Below are 14,606 nucleotides of genomic sequence, written 5' to 3'. Positions count from 1 at the left end.
CTGCCTCAAGGCAGTGACGCGATTATGCTTGGCAAGTCATTCTTTACTGCAAATTCAATAACAGGCATCCAAATTAAAATAACTAAGCTCATGGATTTCACTTTTTTCATACCACATACCCAAGACATTATTAATGCCACTCAAAACCATAAATAAACTATAAGCGACAAGGAAAATAACAAACGATACAAATTCTACATTAGCCATGGTACGATAAACATCTCTAGACATCTGTAATGATCTGTATTTAGAACTGTTTTTACTGTATAAAGACAATATACATACTGAGTATAACTATTAGTTCTATTAGCAATTCTTTGTGAATTCTTAAATGTTAGTGAACATTGTTAGTGAACAAACGTCGCATGGTAAACGCGTGCTTGGTTGGAGTTATCATTCCAGCGTTAAGAGCCTCTCTCTTAATGTTCTGCCAGATGGCAGGTGCTATTCAAAACTAGTCTCTTCTCTGCTATTTGCTTCAAGCCCATATGGAAATATCAATCTAGTAAATGTCAATTATCGGCAAATGGGCAAGAAAATAACCGTGACATCTGGCTGAACTGACGCCCCTAAATCCACCATAAGACAGAGGGTACAGTGCTGCATCGATTATGTGAACCTCGATAAACCGAATCGCGGCCAACCGAACCTTAATTAATCGTAAAAAATTTGGAATAAAAAAAGAAGCAATGAATATGTTGGACAAAAACTTGAAATGGGTTCAAAGTCAGCCAGGGATCACTGCTGCAAGCACGTCACTTGCTGCATTGTCGAAAGCTAAAAAATGAGACGCAAGCAAAATGGCAAGCGTACATTAGACCATTTTTCGTGAATTTGCTTTGTATTTCCATATGAGTTGATATGAACCACGTCAAACCTTGCCTGAGAATAATTGAATTGACCGGTTTTTCGGGTTATGGAATCGTTTCCCAAATCCGTTTTGACGAGGCGTTCAAAAAATCAATTACATACTGTACAATATACAAGATACTTCCTAGCTATTCTCTGGTTGGGTGGCATTATATATATGCATGAATAGTCTTAAACGTAATTAAAAGAAAATTTATTTACAAATATAGGAAAGGTATTACACTGTAATTATAATAACATTTTGGAAAAGATCATCGGAAATAACTGTCTACAAAAATCCTTTCTCCCTAAACTACGACAAAACCCCCGTGCTAGAAAATGTTTTTTCTTATGCAAGTAATGATCCTAATTACTTTGTGCTAACACCAAATATGTGTCTCAATATACTTATCAAACTATTTTACGTCACAGAGCAAAGCGACCCCTCTCAGCGTCCAGTGGTCAGGATGCTGCATCGTCTTCAGCTGTAAGCAAAATATGTAAGTCAGATCTGTTCTCCTTGGCTTTTTATACACTGGGCATTCGTATAACTTCGGGTCTTTGCCCACCACTGAATTTACGGCATACACGTGCACGACAGGAAGTGGCGTGAACAAAACCTTCGGCTGAGGCTCGACTAGTTTGCAATTTCTCCTGTCCCAGCCTGCACCGTCGAGAAATAGGCCATGGATATAAACACCTTCCTGTGGGGATGAGGTTACGTCTTCTTTCATGAATTTTGTCACATCATTGGCAAGCACAACGCTGTCCAAGGCCCAGCCCTTGTGGGCTCTCGTGATTTCTTGTCTCATTGCGGTCAGAAATCCCTTGAAAAGTGATAAAATACGATAAAATACACTATTATATTTATAAACTATCATGATATTCATAAACCGTTCTAATGCTTATTTCATCACATATTATCAGATATGTAAGAAATAACAAAATGTAACAGATTTGGATCATTGCATTCCATCAAGAAAATGTATTCGTCTACCTGTGGGTTGAAAAATCCTGTCATCCAAAAATGTTTTGGCCTTCCTTCAAACAACCAGGCGGAGAACTGTGCGTTCCTCTCGATCAGCTCGGTGAACCAGAATCCAAGTGTTGTTGAGTCCCAAGAAATCTTTAAAGAGAGAGAGGAAAATCTTTAATAAATGTTTTTATTTAAAGTTAACCAAGAAAAGTTTCATGTATTATGGAAAGTATAAGGGGACAATTTCAAGTTGTTAAAGATAGATAAGAATTCTACTCCAAAGAGGCTTGTCGCCCCCCCCCAAATACTCAACATTATATAATTAATTATTCAAGAATTAATCCAACGGTATTTAAAATAAATTTCTGCGTAAACTTACTTTTCTCCAAAGGGCAGGCACACGTGCGTCGAATATGTTATCTAAGGCATCTCTCAAATTCTCACTCATAATTATTGTGCCGTCAATCGCAAGTTTCAAGTCGACCAACGTTGATCTTACAATAGAAATCACCCTCTGCATTCTATCAACTTCTTGTCTCAAGAATATATTCATTGGCATCAAGGCACCCATCTTTGAAAGTCTCGAACGAACCTGAAATTCAAATACGTGTTAGTGGTTTTTAAAAATATGAAAAAAACTGACTACCATATAAGTTGCATTAAATACCTGCAAAGAAATTAAAATTTCAAAACCTACAAGCAGTTAATTTCTGAAAAGTATCTTGTTTTTGAACATGTTCATTCTGTAGGGCAATGTCCTATAAACCATCCATTATGAGGAGATATCTTCATTGCAAAGCACTACATTTAGTATCAAAGTAGCCCATTTTCATGACTCTTCGACCTTGCAACTCCTGCATGCTTCTCCGAAACGAGGTCCACGTACAGTCTGACTTTTTTAAAGGAGGTTCTTTATGTCGTGCACATTTTCCATTTTGTGCACGACACTAAGATGCGGTTCTGATGAGAATAACATTCATTATAAACTAAGGGCAGATGCCAGCCGACTTTCCAAATGGTTGTTGACAACCAGATGAAACTAAATGATGCAAAATGCCATTTTATGTTATTCGAACGTGAATCCTGAAAGCACAGGAAATATTTAACGTATCTGATGAATTAATATAAAATTCATCTCTGAAAGAGTCAAACTATTCTTGGCTCTTGCTTCGAATTTTAGGGCATGAACTCTTTCTTACTCTCAGTGAATGTACATTAAGAAATTGCAGGGCCAGCACCTGGTAACATCTTAAAGGTGTATTTTGCTGATAAGCCGGGTCGTTGGCAGCTCATTGGTTAGGGTCGCTGACCACAGATCCAAGGGTCTGTAGTTCGTGTCCAAGACATGACGAAACTTTCACTCAGAGAAAGGAGAATCACCAGCTCTCTGTAACTCCATGCGTAGGAACCATGAGGTCTGTTTACATTGAGCAAAAAGACCAGGACTCGATAAGAAAAGCTTCTCCATGCCATGAAACTTGCCTTCGGAAGGTAGGTAGTAACAAATACAAAGGGTTCACCATTAAAAAAACATAAGCGAGCAAGTTTACCACCTACAAATACTACGCACAAGTCATTACGGTGACGATTAGTGTTACTGTTGACGCGAACAACGTACCTCATGAGGTATGTAGTCGTCAGGAAGCTTGTCAAGCATTTCTGTTGCTTGCCTTGCAACAACGGATTCACGCGTTTCTCCGCCACCACTTGTGCTGTCCTTAGGCTGAATGTTGACTATGGTGTCAAGCACATCTACTGCAGTCTTTGTTTGGTAGGTAATATCAGCGTTAGGGTGCAGTCCAAAGGCCTAAGAAAAGCAAAAAGAATGGAAATAACGAATAGCAAATAGGGCCTAATGCCACAAAGACAAGCTCACTTGCGACTAAAAAATGACACGGAAACTAAACAAACCTCTGGAGAATCAACGATTGGTAGCTCTTCAATATGATTTCTGAAGTCGTTCAACGCATTGCATTTCGGTATAGAATATCCTTGGTAGAACTTGAAGCTGTCGTTGAACATCGTTTCCAAGAACCAGACTCGACAAAAAGTGTTCAATAATCGCTTGTCGAAATCATCAGTGACCCTGCCACCATACTGTACTTCGCCAAGCATGTAGCGGACGGTTGTCCAGGAAACACCCTGAAAGAAAGAGAGCTGTGTAACAGATATGACGATTTTGCTGGCACTACTGTTCTTTCACGGTTCAAAGTCCGTAGTAACAACATCAACAAAGCGATTTGCAAAACAAAATACAAAGCACTTAGCTGGTAATAGTGTCAGAATCCCTGGCATGGTGTCAAACAGAAAGAAAAAGCACTTAAATACAATCCTGGACCAGCTCAAAACAAATTACCAATTATGTGAAGAAATCAGGAAGAGGCAAAATTTACTGATAAGACTAAACCCTCAAAAAAGAATTTTAAATAGCAAGTAAATAATAGAGAACCAAGATATGACGCACATGCAACAAATATAAAAGAGGTGTGCATTTTACCTTTTTGTCCATATCATCTAAATGATTTTGCACAAACTGGACACTTGCTGTGAAGTCAGATGAATTGAATTCATACGGGATATTCCAGCCAAGCGGGCCGAATTTGCGTCTTTCTTGAACAACGGTGTGCAGGAAGGCGACGGCAAAAAGCATTGGCTTCCACTGCGGCAAATTTATGATATCGAGCTGATCCTGTAATGCAAAGGAAAATGCTGTTGAAATGCAGACCGAACTGTACCCAAACGTGGCCCTCTTATTGCAGGTCAAGAATGAAGCCTTTTTAAACACATGACGTCATCGTCAACAAGTTAGTTTTTCAATATCTGCATTTACCTGGGTTATACCAGCATAAGTTCGTTTGAGTCCGGCTTTTATACCTTGCGGTGGCTCATTTGTAAACTTGATAGACATTTGTAGCATATTGATCGGGAACTTGGGGTGGACCTCTGTTGTCATCCACAGTCTAAAGTTGTCATGAGGAGACTCTGCATCGACGATCTAGAACGCAACAGAATAGGGCGCTAAAATGTAGACCTTGTTTCATTTTCTATATAGGATGATATCCTTCATAAATATCTAAAGAATTTCACCTCTTTGCAGTTATAAGAAAAATTGACAGTTAAAGTCAATCTCAGTATGACAGTAAAAACAAAGCTTTGTACCGTATCAAGAAGTTCATCCATGAAATTTAGACCAAGATGACAGTTTTGAAGAAGGACCCATCCACCTTCCGACATGAACTGTTGCAGCAATCGACGAGCATGGACTTCTTGGCCCTGTCCCATGGAAATCGCTCGACAGTCTGTGGATAATTGGCAGCGTTAAACTAAGAAATTACTCTAAGGTTGTGATACAGCAAAGCTAACTATCAACAACCGACTGTTTAACAACAATTAACTACGCTATAACTGAAATACTTTTTCTAAACTTTGAAGCTTCTTCGCTTGGATTACCAGTGCAAAAGATAAATCCATATACGATATTAATGGAAATATGGCCGAGTTATCTACATTGTCATAAAATTTATTACTTGAAAAATATCCGCAGAAATTCTCTTTTTATCAAACAAGATGTGACTTCATTCACCTCAATGCTTACTGAATCGTCAACATCAACATGAAATCATTAAAGAAGAAAATTCCAGAAACAGAATTGAAACAAGTGGACTTACTGAGGTTTTTCCTTTTAGCTAGAGCTTCGATAGACGACGTTGGATCAGAGCCCATGGATAGGAGACAGATCATTGGCGTGCGCATGTCACTCTCTTCCCACATTCCTTCCATGCTTAATATCACTCCTTCAGCATACTGAAATAAATGCAATTCAAATATACAGGGACCATCGACAGAACTGAATGAACCAAAGAAAATCGAAATTTGGTTGCTTACTTTGTACTGCAAAGTGGAAAGAATGAATGTCTAAGGGGAAATCATCGATGTATTTCAGGAAAAGGTATTTATTCATGTAAGTATATTCACTCATGCACGTGAGAAAAAGAGGTAAATGTTTTTCTCTCTCTAAAGGAACATGAAGGTAGCCTCAATAATTTCTACAAAGCTACAGAATGAATTCACAATTCAATTTTCTTTTTGCGCCCTTTGATCTAACCAAAATGATCAATGGCCAGCATCTTATATTGAATTTGTGACTTATTCTGAGCTCGGTTCCGAGCAGCCGTGGCCCTCTTCACATTCAAGCAAAGCGCTCCAAAGACAACAGACACTTGAGGACAAGCCAACCTATTCCACTTCTACAAGAAAAATTCTTTCATTCGTAAGTATTTCCGGCAATTTTATTGCAAGGATATGAATATTTTCACTTCCCGCACCGATCGAGGTAAAAAACGAGAAAGCTTCAATATAGCATGGTATTGTTTACCTACCCTAACACCAATTGAATCAGCAATATACCGTCTTGCTTGGTGGACAGTACGGTCTGGGCACCATGACCTTATTAGCAGCAGCTTCCTAAAAGTATCTAGAGAATCTCCATAACCATCAGGGATAACCTCTTCTTCTGGTGTTTCGCTGTCAAACCATATTTTCCAGTTTTTGTCGTTGCGAGCCACCTGAAATGCACAGATTGAAAAAAGGATTTAACATTCATTTGTATTGCCTTTTTAATTAAGAATCTTTTTAAATGTGATTATGCATATTTTTGCATCGGTGGCCACTTGAAAAATACCATTTAACATGGAAAATGCTTTTAACGTCCTAAAACGGCAACTCCTAGTCAATTATCTTTCAAAGTGATTATAGCGCAAAAAAACATTCGAACCTGATCCAAAATTTGCCCAAACTGAGGAAGTTTGCTGAGGGCAACTAGATTCAACCAAGTCATATCTTGAATCCATTTTTTCGGCTTTGGTTCTACTGCATTCAGATCTAGAGCAGCTCCACCTGAAAAAAGAAATGGCTTGAAAACGAACAAATGAGTTTATTCGAAAAAGATTAGCATCACTAAGTGACTAGAAAAGGAACGAGGAAGTGAACGATAAAAGAAAGATTGGCATAAATGAAGAAATGGGCATGAGAAGTAGGAATGGACGGTTTTTATAATTAGGAAAAATGCAATAAAAGAATAGCTACCTTCATAAAAATCTACTGGAAGCAAAATCTATAATGTAGATGTCCAAAGTAATTTAGACCTACCCTTAATAAGTACTTGAAACTCTTCTTGTTTCACTTTCCTTTCTTGCAGAGCAATTTTTAGTGCTAGAAGAAGCGTGAACAGAAACTTGTGCTCCTCGTAAAGACCACGAGTCGTGTACTTGAAGACTTCGTACGTAAGGAAATCAACAATGTTCTGAATTCTTTTCGATGGAATCGGTGACTTCGCTGAGCGGTCCATTGACAAATCAAACAAGCCCAAGAATTGCCGCAATGCAGTCTGGTACATGATGTTGACGTAAGACATTTCGACGATTAGGAAGTAAAGAATACTCCCTCTAGTTGCAACTGGAAAGAGTAGATATTACATCAATGGCTAATTCCCTGCTTGGCAGCCAGCTGGCTGAATAGTACAAAAACATTTTGCGACTAAAATTGCAAAGCTAGGATTGTACTATCAATTGCCAAAATTGGGAATGAACTACGTCAATCTACATCAATGGTGTTTAAGCGGAGTATAAAGTATAAAGATTTTAGGAAAAATTAAAGGCAAAACGTGAATGCGAGTGATGCTCAATAAAGCGGCCATGAAAGAAGACCTTGAAATATTGGGTCTAAACCGTTTCTACCATTACACAGCTTACGATAGTCCACCCAATTGTCTAATAGTCTACCCGATGTTTTAAAGGAAGTCTAGCAGTTAAAGCAAAACGTGGTTTGCTATTGCTCGCCCACCTGGCCGGTACTCCTCCCTGGCGGTGTTGATTTTTAACTCAGTCTCGGCAGCGACGATTAGTTTTTCACTGACTTCCTCCGACGTCTGTTTGGTTACACTGAGGACCCCGATCAAAGATTCGTCATCAACTAGAGAGCCCTGAGTACTGGTGAGTCGGTAAAGCAAGTTGTCCTCCAGGTCTTTCATTTTCCTCTTGTTCGCCGTGACCTCCTCCATCAGCTTCACTCGCTCTGCTTCAAGTTCCTAAACAATTAAAAATCACTCATTAATCGTTTCAATCGCACAAATTTTTTTACTAAAATGCTTCACCAATAGTTTTACTGGAAACTAATTTACAACAAGAATTTAAACAAAACAAAGCAACGGAAAATAAGTATGATTAAAAAATAGCCGATTAATTTTAAGTGATCTATGAAAAAAGACAACAAAATATCTACACTGTATCGACAACTCAGGCAGATGCACATCTTTTGCTGTGAATTATTAATTTTGTAAGATTTTCGAATTTATCAGCGGCTCTGAATTTGCCTGCGCAATTTTTAGTCAAACAAAGGATGTTTTGCACGTGTTTCATTCTAATAATTTGATTGTTTGGTGATTAATTTTTAACGGAGAAACAATTTTTTAATTCAGAATATAAATGCAAAAAAGAGAAAATTAAAAGTTTAAAAAATCCAGCAACAAAAATAATACCTGTTTTTCTTTGAGAATGACCCTGCCGAGTAGCTGGTCTTCCAGTCCTTTGATGGTGACAGTGAAATCAATAATGGCTGTTTTGGCACTCACTTCCGGGGTATACGAAGGGTTTGGTAGCTTTGTGGTGACATACAACTTGAATCCTTTCATGACATCAACTTCCTTGTCACCAATTTTTACCTACAGATAACATCAAGTAGCAATTCAAATGCATAGAACAGTAACAGAGTAACATCAATGTTGTATTGCTTTTGAGCAGAATCATCAAACTTCACCAAACATGGCCGGACAAAGTTCTTTTCACTGTCTATAACATTTAACTCTTGCAAAGAACAACCTATTTCAAGAATCATTCTATTCTCGGTTCTTACTTCAAAGACACAAATTGTCATTCAAGGGTCAAAAGCTCTTTTTCCCTGAGCTATATTCCAAGATATAAGGGGCTAAAAGATCTAAAATGTCTTAAAATTCCGAAAATCCTTGAATAATTCAATCTCAATTTTTTTCTCTGAGGCACAAAATTTGTTATGAATAAAAATACAGAAATTTGGGGATATCGCTGTAAAATCACGAAACTTAGATATTTTCCAACCATAAAGGTAATCAAGATACAAGGTGCCTTATGATAAAGGCCAGTTTGCAGTTCTTAAATTCTTACCTTCTCCTTTGCAGGGATTTACTATATTTCTTAAGGTTTCAAGATACTTTTTCCAGCAATCCTTTTATAAATATAACACAGTGTGACTTATAAAGAGTTATTAGTTTAGTACTACAAACAAAAGAAGCTGTCTCTACCTTTAAAGTTTTGCCAGATTTGATGAAATTCTTTTCCAAGACATTGTCAAGGGCTGGATCGAGCTCTTCGCCGACATCTTCGATAATCAACGGACGGCCAAGAGAGAGACAGTCTTCAAGATGGGTTCTGAAGTATTTGTGATTTAGCGCGGTCACCTGTAGCTCGTTGCTAGCTTCTTTCTTCTTGATCCAAGCCTTTCCTTGGCCCTTTAAAGAAAAACTTATATCAATCACACTGCCATGAAAAGTTAAAAGCTTTGGAAAATGTTTGGTAGATGTTGGAAACTGGATTAGATTTCAGACATTCATACGTTTTACTAATTAACTTCTCTTTCCTTGCATTCAAAACGAAATTTCCAGGCTTAAAACATATTTATTTATGATTTAAACCAAAGAAAAACGTAAAGGTGAGGTCATGGAAATCAGGCCATGGAGAGCTTACCTGTGGATCAATTAAGAGTGGGTATCTTGCAGCTTGGGTGACGATTATTCCATTTTGAACAGAAAGCTCATCATTGGGGAGACCTTGCAAAGACCATTCGCCTATCGTTGCATTATCAGCCAACATATTTGTTAAATTCAGATCCTATAACGGAAACGGCAAAATGAAATCAAGAATAAGGATTGAATCTTTTAGCTGGCATGCTTAAATAAAAAAAATCATTAATTAAGTAATTATGACAATATGTGTTCATTTCATTTTATTTGCTAGAAAAATTACCTCTGAAAATGGGATCTTGGTTTTTCTCATCTCCTTTTTCCAATTGCTTAAAAGCAAGTCTCTAAATTCTTGGTTGAATGGGCCAGAATACGACAAGAATCCCGTAGCAAGCAAAACATCACCAACTAATCTAAAAATCGAATTGAAAGTGAAACTTAGTTGGAATGACAGGAAAACGCCGCATAGAATAGTATTTGCAATTGTGGCAGGTGAAGTTCTGATTCAATACAATTCTTATGGCTATAAAGAGGCCAACCTGTTGATTTGTTGCTCAAACATTTTACTCTGTTCAGTCCAACGCACTTTCTCGCCACCGAGACCATCAATCAAAGCAGTAGCATTGGTCATCTTTCTGCGACAAGTCTCTGCGTCATCCAGCAACGTCTACAAAAGCAAATAGCTTCAAAATCTTTGTACACCTTTCAAGTTGAAATGCAAAATGTTCGGAAGTATCGAATACAAAAAGAGCAAACAAGATGCCAACTTGCAATGTACCTGCTTTTCCTTCATGGCATTGTCAAACTTCTCTCTGACAACAGCCAACTCGGATTCCTTTGCGTCTAGCTCTTTTTGTGCCTTCTCCAGCTCTCCTTGGGCTGTGTTCAGTCGAGCCTCTTGTACAATTAAATTCGCCTGCAGAAACGAGAAAGCTTGAAGAATGCAGCGACAAAATCTAAAATATCATGCTGTTGTTAAGATGAAAAAACAGGTGAAGTTGGAAGCTTTTTTTGGCATTACCTGCGACGATTACAAAACAAAAGTAACTAATTGAACAAAATCTTGGAATCGGTGAAGGATACAAGTTTCGCTAAAAGCATAAACAAGAATTCAGTGCCTTTTATTATTCCCTTTTCACGTTGAAATTAGCAGCAAAAAATTGTTATAATGAGATATCGCAATTCTTATTTAAGAGGCATTGAGTGGAAATAATCTGGTACCTTCAGTGGCAAGACTTCCTTATTAACACCGAAGAAGAAGGACATGGCTTTTGTCCATTGCAGCAATCCAGCAACGTCACTGCTGACCTTCTTAGCACTCTCCAGATTGTAGTCTTCCATTTCCAAATAAGGAGCAAGCAACTCACAAGTTTCCCCATTTATGCAGTCCTAAATTAGGAGCAAACAGAAAACGATTAAATAAACACTCTCGAAAGGTGACACTCTTACAAATCAATCTAACAGGATTTTATAAAATCTATTTTGAAATGAACACAAACGCCAACAGTTGATTTGAACAACATGGTAAATTTTACCAAATCTAGCATGGTGCAATGGCGTCTAGCGCATCTTCTTGTTGCAATAAAGGCTAAACGTTACCAATCCTTATAGTTTGGAAATGCTAAAAATGCAAGCTTACTTTTGGAAAGTTCATCAGCTGCGGCAGAAAACTGGTCTGGCTCATGAGTTTTAACGACTCGCTCCATGACGGCTTGACAGAGTTCTTTTCAGGGTCCATGACAACAGGGTCCAGTCTCAAGTTGAACAATATGAGCACAGCATCCATAACTCTCATGATAAGGTGAGGTGGTTTCGGAAGCTTTCGTACGGATGCGATGTGGGCTGGTTTGATAGTCTGAAGGGCAGATTCTGCTTCAGCAAGAGCTGGCTTGGCAGCCTCTAGTTTTGCTTCAGCAGCAACTTTGTCTACCTGTTTACAGAGTACGTCATCGATCAACACGCATACAAAATATGTCACAGAGACGTCCCAGAAGCAACGCACCGAGGAAACAACTTCAAATACATGGTTTTCTTTCAAGAAGGCATTTAAAATCGAAAAGAATCGTGAACCAATTAATTATTCGCCAAAGAAACACGTGGCTGTCGAACATCCCCCCTCCCTCCTTAAAAAGAAATATAGGCTACAAGTCGCTTTTCTTACCGCAATGTCATCAACAATGGCCTGAGCTTTGTCCTTTACTTTCTGCACTTGAGCCTTGACTTTCTCGGCTGCTTGAGCACTGGCAGTAACTTCCTAAATCAAAGCAAACACCTTCATCAGGCATCATAAAATTGATAGACTCATACGAGAAAATTTTTTTTATTATTCTTAAGAATTCATTCAGCAGCAGCAGTCGTCAGGGTTGAATATAATTGATAAAAAACAAGCTTCCCAACTAGAAAACATTTTGCACACGAAATTTACGGACGCGACACTATTGGCTGTGAATACCGTCATTCTGCACTGACTTCAACCGGTTAGATGCAACATGATGGGACGAAAGTAGAGTAAAACAATACTGTATTTAATATTATTTAATAGCATAGAATAATTCATAACAACTGCGAACAGCTAATATTATTCAAAAAAGATATCAGGCAACACTACAAACACAGATGACAAAACCAACCTGCAGCACTACGTCAGCCTTTTTGGAAGCAATGGCGAGTTCCTTCTCCTTCACAGCCAACTCCTGAGAAAGCTGAGCTACGGAAGCACTTGCTTCCACCAGTTTGGCTAGGCCAGTATTCATGCGCTCTGCAAGAATCTCAATGCCCTGGTGCTTGTCTTTGTAAATGCCTTTATAACCAGCAATGAACGACAAGTAGGACTTTGGGGTCACGTGGGTCTGGCGTCGATACCGATCAAAATACTTTAAGCATTCTTCTGCCACCCCGTCCTATAAATATTAAAAAATCTAGTTATTGATTAAAGTCAAAAAAATCTAATTCAAATTCTGTAGGAGATCGTGAAAAATTCAAATTACAATAGAACAGATTATATAGGTTTTCCTAAGGTCCAAAATTTAGCATTACTTATCTTTAAATCTCTGTATTATAGCCTTTTTCCTTACTATTTCTGGTTTAGTAGTTTTAAACAGAGTAGTTTCAAACAACAACAAAATATTATATAAATCGCTCTGGTCCTTAAATAATCAGCAGTACAAAATTCAAAGCTCCACTAAGCAGGGACAGCAGAAAAGGAATACCATGGCTCCCATACAGGGCCATACGAATTAAGCAATTGCTCTCGTACATTGTAGTAAGCTGCTGTTTAGAATTGATAGCAAAACTTGTTCTACTCTGTGGCCTCTCCAGGTTGAAGTTCAAGGGGCGGCCTCAGCTGGGATACTAAGCGCACTAGCAATGCAGACTCACGTGGAAAATTCCCATTGTGTGCACTATTGACTCTTTTGTTTCTGGGGTGCAAACAATTTCATAAGACGATAGGAAATGCCGGGCTACAGCTACCAGGGCATCTTTCGGCCATCGGCTGAACCAATCCATTGTGCAACCACTGAACAGCCCGGGGAATTTTAGCGACCGATTCCGGAATTTCTCACCAACCTAGCAAGCAGACATGAAACAGCGATGAGGTACGACCGTAAGTAGAAAGTTTGCAGCAAAATGGTTATGCAAAGATTGAAGAGTTACGAGTTGCCCTGTGCTTTATCTACTCCAAAATGTGTCATTTCTGTCTTGAATTAATATTGCCAACGGCAGCAAACAATTTCCAAATCTAATTATGATCATAAAATTTAAGCGCCGGTTGGCAAGTTAACTCTCACACTGTCTCTTGCCATACAACATCTGCACAGGGCACATCATTTTATTATATTTGAACTTCAGTATACAAATGCATACCGGTGAGAAGCAAAGGACAACGTGAAGGTTGTTTTTCACTCTTGTGATGAAATATTCGTACAAATTCTCGTTGGTCGGCGGTCTGCGAGGATACTCTTTTTTCATCACTGGAATCAACTCTTGGGTGATTTCATCTATTTCGTCTCTTGCAAAGAGATTCGAAACCTGGAAGACAAATAGAAAGAAGTGAGAAAAAACAGGCAAACAGAAAATTAAGAAAAAGAAGTTAATGTCATGAGTCCCATAAAAAAACCATTAGATTAAATTTTCTTCAAATGATAGAAAAACGACAAATTTATTTAAAAAAATGATAGCTAACCTCGCCGGATGCAAGTAGATTGTTCATGTACTCAAGGAAACCCTCATCCTTGATCTCATTATCTGTAAAAATGAAAGTTATTCCCTTTCCTTTCTGGCCAGCCGTTTTGTAGAGGAACTTCAGATCATCCATCAGATTGCCAACGTTGTATGACCTGTGATACAGAGATACTTTAATACAAAGACACTGTGATACAGAGATACGCTGATCAAGCAAACATCAAATAGCTTTTTTTAAAAAGTGCAAACAATGGGAATGTTCCACACGAGTCTACATTTAAGCTTTCTTTTAATTACAAGAGAGCAGAAACGGAATTGATTAGGAAACCAACTAAAAGTAACACACTTACCTTGTCAGCGTGATCTGGAAAGTTTCGAAGCCAGCAATAAACGAAGCCAATCGGGTCAGGCTTTGTTTTCCTGAGCCACCCACACCAACAAGCAGTGCATTGCCTCTTGGTGTCCGAATTATTCTAGATACCTTAACTAGGTGAACCATTGCATCCTGAAAAAATCAATCTACAATGTTAGAATCGGAAAATTGCTCGGATGAGCTGGTTCTAAACCGACTCGACCAGCTGGAAGCAATACACGAGCCTCATTATGAAGATTTAAATGAACGCTCAACAAACTGTTGCTATAGATCTGTCATCAAATATAACAAACACTGCCAACCTTAAAAAACACAAGGTCCAGGCCAGCTCCTCTTGTTGTTTCATTGTACATTCCCATAAACATATTAAGTCTTTCTTTTAACGACTCAAAATCAGCAATTGGCTCATAAATTTTGGGATCTTCAATAACGGCATCTTCTGGTTCATCGCCTGA

At 38.4% G+C, this 14,606-nt stretch overlaps 1 protein-coding gene across 1 annotated transcript in view; it reads right to left on the bottom strand.

The window, feature by feature from the left end:
• Positions 1-88: 88 nt before the first annotated feature.
• The window catches only part of LOC135685286 (dynein axonemal heavy chain 5), a 46,059-nt gene continuing 31,541 nt past the window's right edge, over positions 89-14,606 (bottom strand). Inside the window, exons 60-87 of the mRNA XM_065201176.2 lie at positions 14,454-14,602; positions 14,129-14,283; positions 13,780-13,933; positions 13,461-13,625; positions 12,975-13,163; positions 12,227-12,496; positions 11,758-11,850; positions 11,236-11,526; positions 10,818-10,985; positions 10,375-10,512; positions 10,136-10,263; positions 9,880-10,009; positions 9,601-9,744; positions 9,159-9,365; positions 8,361-8,543; positions 7,667-7,910; positions 6,974-7,279; positions 6,600-6,721; positions 6,205-6,390; positions 5,494-5,629; positions 4,985-5,124; positions 4,656-4,820; positions 4,323-4,514; positions 3,737-3,967; positions 3,444-3,632; positions 2,205-2,417; positions 1,847-1,975; positions 89-1,676 (exon numbers count right to left, since the gene is read on the bottom strand). Coding sequence (XP_065057248.2) covers positions 1,266-1,676; positions 1,847-1,975; positions 2,205-2,417; positions 3,444-3,632; positions 3,737-3,967; positions 4,323-4,514; positions 4,656-4,820; positions 4,985-5,124; positions 5,494-5,629; positions 6,205-6,390; positions 6,600-6,721; positions 6,974-7,279; positions 7,667-7,910; positions 8,361-8,543; positions 9,159-9,365; positions 9,601-9,744; positions 9,880-10,009; positions 10,136-10,263; positions 10,375-10,512; positions 10,818-10,985; positions 11,236-11,526; positions 11,758-11,850; positions 12,227-12,496; positions 12,975-13,163; positions 13,461-13,625; positions 13,780-13,933; positions 14,129-14,283; positions 14,454-14,602 — 5,228 coding nt within the window. The 3' untranslated portion in view covers positions 89-1,265. The remainder of the gene's footprint in view (positions 1,677-1,846; positions 1,976-2,204; positions 2,418-3,443; positions 3,633-3,736; positions 3,968-4,322; positions 4,515-4,655; positions 4,821-4,984; positions 5,125-5,493; positions 5,630-6,204; positions 6,391-6,599; positions 6,722-6,973; positions 7,280-7,666; positions 7,911-8,360; positions 8,544-9,158; positions 9,366-9,600; positions 9,745-9,879; positions 10,010-10,135; positions 10,264-10,374; positions 10,513-10,817; positions 10,986-11,235; positions 11,527-11,757; positions 11,851-12,226; positions 12,497-12,974; positions 13,164-13,460; positions 13,626-13,779; positions 13,934-14,128; positions 14,284-14,453; positions 14,603-14,606) is intronic.

Source organism: Rhopilema esculentum, chromosome 15 (genome assembly GCF_057945365.1).
Source record: "Rhopilema esculentum isolate cy_ngs chromosome 15, ASM5794536v1, whole genome shotgun sequence".
In the NCBI taxonomy this organism is placed as follows: domain Eukaryota; kingdom Metazoa; phylum Cnidaria; class Scyphozoa; order Rhizostomeae; family Rhizostomatidae; genus Rhopilema; species Rhopilema esculentum.
The sequence above is the reverse complement of the archived record's forward strand: the minus strand, read 5'-3'. Positions and strand labels throughout refer to the sequence as shown.